We start from the raw sequence: 10,811 nt of genomic DNA on the forward strand, positions 1-10,811 counted from the left end.
ACAGTATTGGACAGCACAGCTCTCCGCCAAAACTCCTCTCTCAGGTTTAGAGAATTTCTACGATTCACCCTCGTCTGACTTCTTGACACAAACAAATAAGAAAACAACATACATTCGCAACCCCTTTGGAAATCACTGCCTCCAGACCGGCTTAAGTTAGTTGACAACGCACTGCTACGAACTTGGTTGACAGAGGAGAATGGCAGCTGGGAACATGTAGCGGGAAAGCCTTCAGAAGAGCTTTCGGCCCTCAGAACCTCTCCGACGAGGCCTTCTAGGTAGGGTTCACCATATTCCCACACTCGACACAAGAGATTTCACCATACCTCCCACACACGCAAGCAAAAGGACCAGGCAAATGGAGAGAAGACTTCTCTGCCTGCGCAGTGCCCTCCACGCCACACAGGCCCGACCGTCGGGCGGGGCCAGCTCTTTCTTCGAGGTGCCCTGGTTCTATTTCCCAAAATTCCGCGCTCCACCAAACTGCCTCAGAGCATATTTCTCATTGCAATTTCTGCTGATGAGCCCTCATGACTAAATCAGCTGTTGATTCTCCCCACTCCAACTACCACCCAACAAGAAGATCCATCAAAGCCCCATTCTACCTACTGAGTGAGAGGATTTGCATTTTAATTGATGCCAATGAGCTGTGGTGGTAAACCATTTACTGAAAAGCACTAACTAACCTACCCCCTTCACCCTCAACATTTTGATAGGAAACCATTTCTGGGGTGGGGTGGGGGTAATTAGAGGGCAATCATCAGGAAGAGGGGGAAACACACACACACACTCTCTTCTGACACCAGGCGCTGCCAGGGACCAGCACACCCAATCATGGCTCAACGCGTCCTGCTGTTTCTATGCATTTGAAAAATTCCAATCAGCTCCTAGTGATTCTTTATTTCTCTAAGAAGCCACTGGGTACAGCAGACTGTGGCAGTAAGTAAATGAGTGGAGAAAAGGAGAAAAGATGGGCTTCTCAAGATAAGAGAATTTAATGGTAAGCACCTCTCGAACATTTCATATAAAATATCATATAGAAGGATGACAAAGTGCTGGTTTTTCCGTGACAACTCTTAAGAGGGGACCCCTCTCTTCCCTTCTATTTCCACTGAGGGAATGAAAAGTTGGTTTGGAAATAGCCCAAGCAAAAGCAAATCAAATATGGAAATAGGATGCGAAGCAATATACGACATGAATGGGCTTCAAATAGGACTGCTCATCTGCTGCTCACCTGAAAGAAGCCAGGCCACCAGGGGCAAGGAGATTTGCAGGGAATCCTTAGGGGTCCCCAGAGAGAGGAGGAAGCGGCCTGGGACTGAGTCGGAAAGACTCCAGCAAAGAGAAAGCCACAAGCTCATGCAGGAGCGCTTGTGTTTGACAGAACAGGGTGCACGGAGAGCACTGGCTGGCAGAGTGAGGAGCTAAGCAGTCAAACACTGAGGATCGCCTTCAAATACCCTCCAGCCCACGCCCTGTCTCCAGTCTCTGTAAGAAGTTTACTGCAGGTGTTCAGAAATAGACTCTCTGGAAGCCAACACTCCCCTCCTTTGAGGGGCAGCGTCCACAATGGAGGAGAAGGCCGAGCATGCCTGAGAGGAAGGGATAGGCCAGGAAGCTTGGATTCTACATAGGAAGGCAGGAATCGAATGTTTCCTATGACCCTGGCCGCAGGTGACGAGGGAAACAGGGTCAACTCTAGCATGAAGCATTGCCAAGCAGAGCTGTCAGAGGCTGAGCTGTGACACAACACTGCTGATGCTGGCCACCAAGACAGCGGTCCAGTCCCTGGCTCCTGCAGGGGCTGTGCATTTGGGTCCTTTCACTAAAGACCTATTAACCAAAGGGTCCCCGGTGGCCCCTTCCATGGTTACAAGGGCAAGGTCCTGTTCAAAGACAGGACCAGCGGTAGCCCCTCCATTTCTCCTCCCTCAACTAGGTGCTCCAGACTTGCCAGTCATCTTGCAACCAAATTCCTCTAGTCACAAAAGCAGGGAGGATAAATTTACCTCCTGATTACAAAGCCCATCCCTCAGGAGAGGTTAGTGTGTTCCATGAACATGAAGAAGTCTCTGTGTATGCACTGCGGAGACTAGTGGTAAGTGATAAACCATGGGGGAGTTCGAATAAACAAAAAGTAGAAGGTGAAAACGCTCCACTACCGCTGTGTCCCACTTTAAGGACACCTACTATATAAACAAAGAAAGTGGACATGGCCACTCAGATAAAGCATTTGTCGCATGTTTGCTTAAACATCAGGGCTTCCTGGTGCTACGGAGTTTATTTGGAGAAACATTCACCTCTGCTCACTGAAGATTTTTAAAAACAAAAATTAAGTGTCTGTGAAATGGAAATACAAACTTATGGAAATTACCACTGTTTATTAAAATGTCCCTAATATCCAACTTTTCAGGAAGAGAGCACAGCACACAGCTGAGCCTGGGTTCTGTAAGCCAGAAGGATCCAGGGTAGTATACCGTTCATTACAGAATCCTTGTCACAGGAAAAAAATGCTAGAACTTGTAAACAAACCCAAGAGATTGTATTTTGAGAAAGCAAACAAATGCACTGAATAGACAAAACCTTTGGTAAATTCCCTAGAACAAAACAAACAAACAAACAAAAAATACATGTAGGTTTCAAAACATTGTATGACCTACAACAGGAGATTAATACACATTTGAAAATTTCAGTGAAATGGGAAAATATAGGGGCACCTTGCTGGCTCAGGAGGCATAGAACACGAGTCGATCTCAGGGTTGTGAGTTTAAGCCCTATGTTGGGTATAGAGATTACTTAAAAATAAAATCTAAAAAAAAAATGTTATATATATAACTCAAACTGACTTCAGAAAACCTAAATAGAACCTGAAATAACTGAAAGATACTGAAATTTTCAGTAGATCTATTTCCAGAGAACCCATGCCTAGACGAATTTACAAGTGAAAAATATCAAACTTTGATGCAGACATTTTGTACACTATTTAAACAGTTCCATAACCTGACAGAAAATGAAAAGCTTCCCCGTTCCTTTTATAAAGTTAACAGAAGGCTGTTTACTAAAATCTGATTAAATAAAAAAATAAAACTACAAGCCTATGAATCTCACTTAGAAATTAATTAAAAGAAAACTTGGAAACAAGGCATGTATTTGAAAATACTATGGTCAAAGTAGGCTTGATGTAGGAATCCACATAAACCATAATGGAAAATGTATTACTTTAAAATATCATGTCAACAGCTTGAAAAGGGAAAGCTATGTATCAATGCTTTAAAAATGAATTCAACACATATTGCCAAAAATTTGGGGCTAGCCAGATTCATTAGCATGATTTAAAAAAAAAAAAGCAAAACTTCCTCAACTTTTCAGTAATGGTAAAAACTATACAGATTTCCATTAAAGTTAGAATTCAAAATAAAAATAGCATTCTTTCTCAAGTACTATATTGTTGTAAAGTCCCAGCTGAGCAATAACAGAAGAAACAAAACCATTAGCATCGTCTGTGGATGAGATCATCTAAATACAAAAATGAGGAACAATCAAAGATAAGTTAATGGAACATTAAGAGAATTCAATAAACTGCTGGAATATAACATATACAAATCAAAATAAACACCTCTAGACCCCAAATAATCAGCTACAAGTTATATGAAATATAATAAAAAAGAAAGAATCTGAACAGCAATTTTAGCAGGAACTATTATGAAGAAGACCAGGAAACTTTATTGAGGGAAACAATAAATGAATAAAGAAAAAATACCACATCCCTGGGTGAAAGAATACATAAGAATGTTATTTACAAATTAATTTCTAGGCTTACTGTAATCTAATTAAAATCCTATTGAGATTTTTTTTAGAACAGTTTCAAATATGTGTACGGAAGAAGAAACCAGTAAGAATACCTAAGTATAGAAATGAATAATGATGAGTAGTAACTTACTCTGTCAGATACTCAAATATTTTATACAGCATTTTTAATCAAAACAGTGCAGTGATGTGTGAACTGAGAAATCAATGAAACAGAAAAGACACACCCAGCCCTCACAGAATCTCAAGTGAGTATATATAAGAATTTGGCCATGATTGGGGCACCTGAGTGGCTCAGTCCGTTAAGCACCTAATTCTTTTTTAAAACTCTTTTTTTAATGTTTTATTTATTTTGATACAAAGAGAGACAGAGCATGAGAGGGAGAGGGGCAGAGAGAGAAGGAGACACAGAACCGGAACCAGGCTCCAGGCTCTGAGCTAGCTGTCAGCACAGAGCCCGACGCGGGGCTCGAACCCACGAATGTGAGATCTGACCTGAGCCGAAGCCGGAGGCTTAACCGACTGAGCCACCCAGGCGCCCCAAGCACCTAATTCTTGATTTAGGCTCAGGTCATGATCTCACAGTTTGTGAGGCCGAGCCCCACCCTGGGTTCTGTGATAACAGTGCAGAGAGCCTGCTTGGGATTCTGTGTCTCCCTCTCTCTGCCCTCCCTGGATCACTGGCACCCAGCACGTGCTCTCTCAAAAATAAACATTTAAAGAAAAAAAAAACTGTGACAATGATCAAGATTGCATCATAATTCAGTTAGAGTTAATTGTGTTTGGTTATCTATGTGGGAAAAAAATTAATTTTTCTCTTCATAGGATATAACAAATACATAAGAGATGGGTTAAAAAAGAAACTTCAACTTGCTGAAATACAAGGAGAGAGACATTTTCCAAAATACAGGGAGTTCTATCCGGGACAAAAACAACCATACAAAGAGATTTCTTACCAAATAAGTGAGGTAAGCATTCAACTCATACAGTTGGAACATAAAAGAACAGAACAAACCCAAAGAAACAAGAAGGAAATAATAGCAGAAATCAATGAACTGGGGATGCCTGGGTGGCTCAGTCAGTGAAGCATCTGACTTCAGCTAGGGTCATGATCTCACAGTTCGTGGGTTCAAGCCCAGTGTTGGGCTCTGTGCTGACAGCTCAGAGCCTAGAGCCTGCTTTGGATTGTGTCTCCTTCTCTCTCTGCCCCTGCCCACTTGTTCGTTCGTTCTCTCTCTCTACCTCTCTCTCTCAGAAATAAAAATTTTAAAAAAATGAACTGGGGAAATAAAAAAAAGAGGAAACAACTGAGAAATCTAACAAAGCCACAAGCTGAAAAGATTCATGAGCTCTCTGGCACAAATGAGCAAAGCAAAAAAATAGGAGGAATGGAGGGAGAGGTGGAAAGACAAACAAGGGAGGAAGTTAGGGAGACAGTGAAGGAGCAGATGTAAAACAAAATACACAATAAGAGAGAAAGGCAAACCACAGAAACAAAAAATTTTTAAATACAAGTATTATGAACCATAATATACTAATCAAACTGAAAACTTACGTAATTGTATAGATCCTCAGAAAGCTACAAAATGTCAAAATAGGTACAAGAAATAAATTTGAACATAAACCAATAAGTAAACTGAAACAGGAGTTTAAGACTTACCCTCCTAGGCAAACAAACCATAAGAGACTCTTAAACACGGAGAACAAACGGAGGGTTGATGGGGGTGGGGCGCACAGGGGTGATGGGCATGAAGGAGGGCACTTGTTGGGATGAGCACTGGGTGTTATATGGAAACCAACCTGACAATAAAGTATTAAAAAGATAATAAAGGGGTGCCTGGGTGGCTCAGTCAGTTAAGCATTAAGCGTCTGACTTCGGCTCAGGTCATGATCTCCCAGTTCGTGGGTTCGAGCCCTGCGTCGGGCTCTGTGCTGACAGCTAGCTCAGAGCCTGGAGCCTGCTTCCAGTTCTGTGTCTCCCTCCCTCTCTGACCCTCCCCTGCTCACACTGTCTCTGTCTCTCAAAAATAAATTTAAAAAATTTTTTTAAATAAAAAAACAAAAGACTTGCCCTCCCAGATGTTCTCCCAGGTGACCTCCTAACTTTCAAATTTTCACAGATGATAATTCAACTGTTTTCATGTCAAGAATTGCCTCACACTGATAGGAAAACAGCAATACACGGCCCTCTTCCGGGTGTAAGCATGAACAAGGCGTACCTTGTTATATACCATACACGTTATATACCACGTGGCACAGCTCCTCTTTCCTCAGGTTAAGCGTATGCAGAGAGACATGAAAGGGTTTCTACACCTACTGAACCACGAGGGCATAAACTTAATGCGGCAGGTCTGGATGAGCCACAGTGCTGCCGAGCGCCAGGGAAGAAGTGACCAAGCACAGCAGGTCACCACTGCCCCACCCCAAGTGTTTCCATAGGACGTGGAGATGCTCCACGCCTGGTAGAGTCAGGAGGAAGAAGGGGTGTTCTGCTCAGTCCCTGCTGCAGAAATGGATTCCATTTGACGGAGGCCATTAAAATCAGTCTGCTGTCCCTAATGGCCTGGCAACCGTGCTTCCACAGACAGAGGGCCTGAACAAGACGCCTGCTCCGTGCCCAGGGAAGGCAGCCGTGCAGATAGATGCCCACGGGTGGCATTTCACTTAATGGGTAAGTTTGAGCCTGTAATATGTTCTAGGCACTGTATTTGCTCCAGATACTGATGTCCCAAAGAAGTTTACAGAAGAGACCATTTTCCCAGTGACCTGCCTCTATCGTGTGGGTAAATAGCACTTTTTCCCAAATTAGACAGTAAGACACGGAGCCAAGAAGACTTAACACTGCACCATTAAACACATTTTGGCAAGACAGAGGGATCCTGCTTCCAGGAGCTGAACTGGCAAAAGTATTAGAGCAAGAAGACACGTCTTGGGAGTAACCTGAGAAATACTTTGGCGCTGACATTTAAAGGAAAACCAAAGAGGATAAAAGGAGCTTCAGGCTAGGGAATGGTCACTGATAAGTCAAACAGCAGGACCGCCTCTGGATCAGCTGAGGTGCAGAAAAGCTTCCCGCTCTCCACAGACGGATTCCCTCCACCCCGATCCCAGCAGCTCCCATGACATAGAAAGGAAACATTTTATCCCAGGGGGATACAATTTTAAAATGTAATAGAAGAGCTTCCTCTTTTAAAGTAAGGTGCTTTAGGAATTAAATTATCAATAAATAGGAATGGCAGAATAGGATAAAATACTGTGTCTGGAGTTGGACACATCTGAGTTTAAACCCAGTTCCATTAGACGTTATGAGATGTGTTACTTGGGATACATTATATTTTTCAGCCTCTGCATCCTCATCTGGATAGAGAAGTCCAACACCCATTGCGGTAAAGAGACTCCGAAGATGACCGCCATAAATCCCGTGCTGGCGTGTGCTGCTCCAGCCATATGTGGGTGTAGCCTTTCCTCCCCCTGAATCTGGACTGGCGCTGTGGTTTGCTTTGACCAATAAGGAAGGTAGAAGTGAACGCGACAACTTCCCGGGTTGAACTCCAAGAGATCCGTAGCTTCTGCTTTTGTGCACTTGCAGGGCTCCCTCTCGAACCCAGCGCGCTGTTAGGAGAAACGGAAGCCGTGTGCAGAGCCACGCAGACAGAAGCTACGCACGCTGGCTGACAGCCGCCCGCTGAGGCCCTGGCCAGCCATGTGAGGGATGCCTGCAGCCTCAGCCAACACCCAGAGCAGACCTGCCCTGCCGAGCACAGGAGACATGTGTTAAAAACAGGCTCAAAGACCACAAATACCAGTTTGTGTAATGCATACCATCAGTAAGACAAAGAAGATAAGCAACATGATCATAGCAATAGATGCATAAAAGGCATTTGACAAAATCCAACACTCATTTAGGATTAAAAACTCTCAGCAAACTAGAAATTGAGGGTAACTTCCTCAACTGGATAAAGAACATCTACAAAAAACCTACAGTGAGCTTAATGGTCATACTTAATGGTCAGAAAGCTTTCTCGCTAAGAAAACAGGCAAGTGTCCCCTTTCACCACTGCTTTTCAATATCATAATGCGAGTCCTAGCTAGTGCAATAAACTAAAATATAGGTAGGTATACAAAATGGAAAGGAAGAAATAAAACTGTCTTTGTATGCAGATAATATGAATATCTATGGAGAAAATCCAAAGAATCTACAAAAATACCTCCTGGAACTAATAAGTGATTAAAGCAAGGTTGCAGATACAAAATAAATACGCAGAAGTCTGTTGCTTTCCTACAAATTAGCAACAAACAAGTGGAATTTAAAATTAAGAATACCATTTACATTGGCACACCAAAAAAGTGAAGAAGCCATAAATCTAACAAAATACATACAAGTTATGTTAGGAGAACTAGAAAACTCTGATGCAAGAAATTTAAAAACTAAGAAAAACAAAACAAAACAAAAAAGATATTCCAGGTTCACGGATATTGTAAAGATTCAGTTCTACTCAACTTCACCTATGGAGTCAAACAACCCAATTCAAAATCCCAGGAAGTTCTCTTGTGGATAACGACAACATGATTCTAAAGTTTATAATGGAGAGGAAAAAGATCCAGAATAGCCAACACAATATTGAAAGAGAAGAACAAAGTCAGAGGATAATATCACCCAAATTCAAGACTTATTTAATACTTTCAGTCTATTTTTTACTGTATATTTATTTATGAGAGAGAGAGAGAGGGAGCACGTGCACAAGCAGGGGAGGGAAAGAGAAAGAGGGAGACACTGAATCCTAAGCAGGCTTTGTGTTGTCAGCACAGAGCCCAATGCAGGGCTCGAACACACGAACCACAAGATCATGACTCAAGCTGAGGTCAGAAGCACAACTGACTGAGTAACCAACCACCCCCAAATTCAAGACTTATATAAAGTCCTAGTACTCAAGAGACCTTGGTGTTTATGAAAGAATAGACAAACAGGTGAATAGAACAAAATAGAAAACCCAGAAAAAACCCTACATAAATACAGTCAACTGACCTTTGACAAGGAGCAAAGGTACTACAACAGAGACAAGATATTCTTCAACAAGTGCTGGAACTGAACATCCACCTGCAAAAACCTGAATCTAGATGCAGACTTTATCCTCTTCACAAAAAAATAACAGAAAATGGATATTGTAGATCTAAATATAAAATACAACACTACTGAATCCCTAGAAGATAACATAGGAGAAAATCGAGATAACCTTGGCTATGGGAATTACTTTTTAGATACCAAAAACACAATGGATGAAAAACAACTGGTAAACTGAACCAAAATTTAAAATACCTGCTCTGTAGAAGAATAAGATGACAAGTCACTGACTGGAAAAAAATATTTGCAAAAGATATATTATCCAGAATATGCAAAGAACTATTAAAACTCAAAAAGAAAATAAACCCTATTAAAAAACGGGCAAAAGACCTAAACACCTCACCACAGACGTCCACACATACGTACATGTGTGTATGTGTGTAGGGGAATGCAATACTCGGCCAGATGTGACAAAAGAACAGTTTTCATCTACTTTGGATGATCAGTCTCTGTCACCAAGCTCATGACTGTGAGCGGGACATATGGAGAATGGGAGAAAAGCCTTTCCTGGTGACACACGTCCAAATCAGTCCCAGGAAGACATAAGGAGTTCGGTGTTCAGGGCAGAGTACTCTCAACTGTGGTTCCCAAAACCCACCTTTATCATTTTAAGTGACTTTTCAGCACACTCCTCTCCCTTCAAGATAAAGTCCAAACTCCACAGGTACATATCAATGTTTTTCACAGTCTCTCCCTGCTTTCTGATCTGGGCTCAACTCCTGCCACTGTCCCCTTACATTCTACACTCCGGTCCTCCTGAGGGGGTCATAGTTGCCAGACCAGGCTATGCTTCCTTGTACCCCCAAAGACTTGTCCATTTGCCTGCAAACCCATCTCTGACCACAGATCCTCTGACGCCTTCTCTACCTCACTGGCTCCTGTTCTGCCTTATGACAAAGCCCAATAATTATCATCTAGGAAACTGTCCCTGACTACGGAAAAGACCATCTTGGTCCCTCCACATTTCTGTCTCCCATTCTTCCATAAGTAGAAGTTTTAGTGGCACATGGCCACCGAGCTGAAGACCAAGTTTCTCACCCTCCCAGCTGTGGCCATAAAACCTGGTGCTGGCCAACAAGGGGCCAGCAGAAGTGACAGGGAAGCCTGCCAAGTGCCCTAAAGGACAGGAAGGTTCCCATCCCTTTTCCTAAGGGCTGGAATGCAGATTTAGTGATGATAATTCTTCAACAAGCATACAAAAGTACTAAATACAGAAGAACAATAGGATGAAACGAGTCTGGGCCTCCAACACCTGGAGCCGCCTCCACATATTTGAGAACAATGATGGTGGGAGAGAAATGTAAGAGGCCATGCAGCTCACTTCCACAGCCTTCACGAGCCATCATATCTATTACAGAAGACCAGCCATAGGATCCCCTCAAAGATCCAGGATTGCACTGATTCAAGTCATGGACTCAAAGTGTCCCAGACAAGGGAAAGCAAAGCAGGGTCCAAGTCATCCCAAGCCCATGAGACAATCTTCCTGAATCTTCCTTTCCTTCCTTTCTTTCTTGATAGACGTTCAGGAAAGTTGGGGTCTTACCTCTGGAGACTTTGTAAACTTCATAGAAAGAATACAAGTGGAAGCCTAGTGAAGCAAACAGGTAAAAAGACAGTTCCCATCGGGGCAGCATTGCTCCTTGTGATGAAGGGTCTTGGCAGACACGCTGAGATTTTCTAGGAAGAAAAACAGATAAAAACATTAAGCCATGGACATGATACCAGGGAACAGAATCTTAGCAAGTTCACTTGCTCTCCTGAGGACCCATCACCAGTTAAGGTCACACTTCCTTCTGCCAGTGACCGTACGCATCCTGCACCCATGCACCCATACGCCTCCACACGCACATGCCCTGCCTACCCCGGTTGGGCAGGCCCTCCC

At 42.9% G+C, this 10,811-nt stretch overlaps 1 protein-coding gene across 1 annotated transcript in view; it reads right to left on the reverse strand.

The window, feature by feature from the left end:
- HHAT (hedgehog acyltransferase) overlaps nt 1-10,596 on the reverse strand; it is a 283,727-nt gene extending 273,131 nt beyond the window's left edge. Inside the window, exon 1 of the mRNA XM_029933113.1 lies at nt 10,473-10,596. Within this exon, the coding sequence (XP_029788973.1) occupies nt 10,473-10,563 (91 nt within the window). The 5' untranslated portion in view covers nt 10,564-10,596. The remainder of the gene's footprint in view (nt 1-10,472) is intronic.
- Nucleotides 10,597-10,811: the final 215 nt, after the last annotated feature.

This window comes from Suricata suricatta, chromosome 3 (assembly GCF_006229205.1).
Source record: "Suricata suricatta isolate VVHF042 chromosome 3, meerkat_22Aug2017_6uvM2_HiC, whole genome shotgun sequence".
Classification (NCBI taxonomy): domain Eukaryota; kingdom Metazoa; phylum Chordata; class Mammalia; order Carnivora; family Herpestidae; genus Suricata; species Suricata suricatta.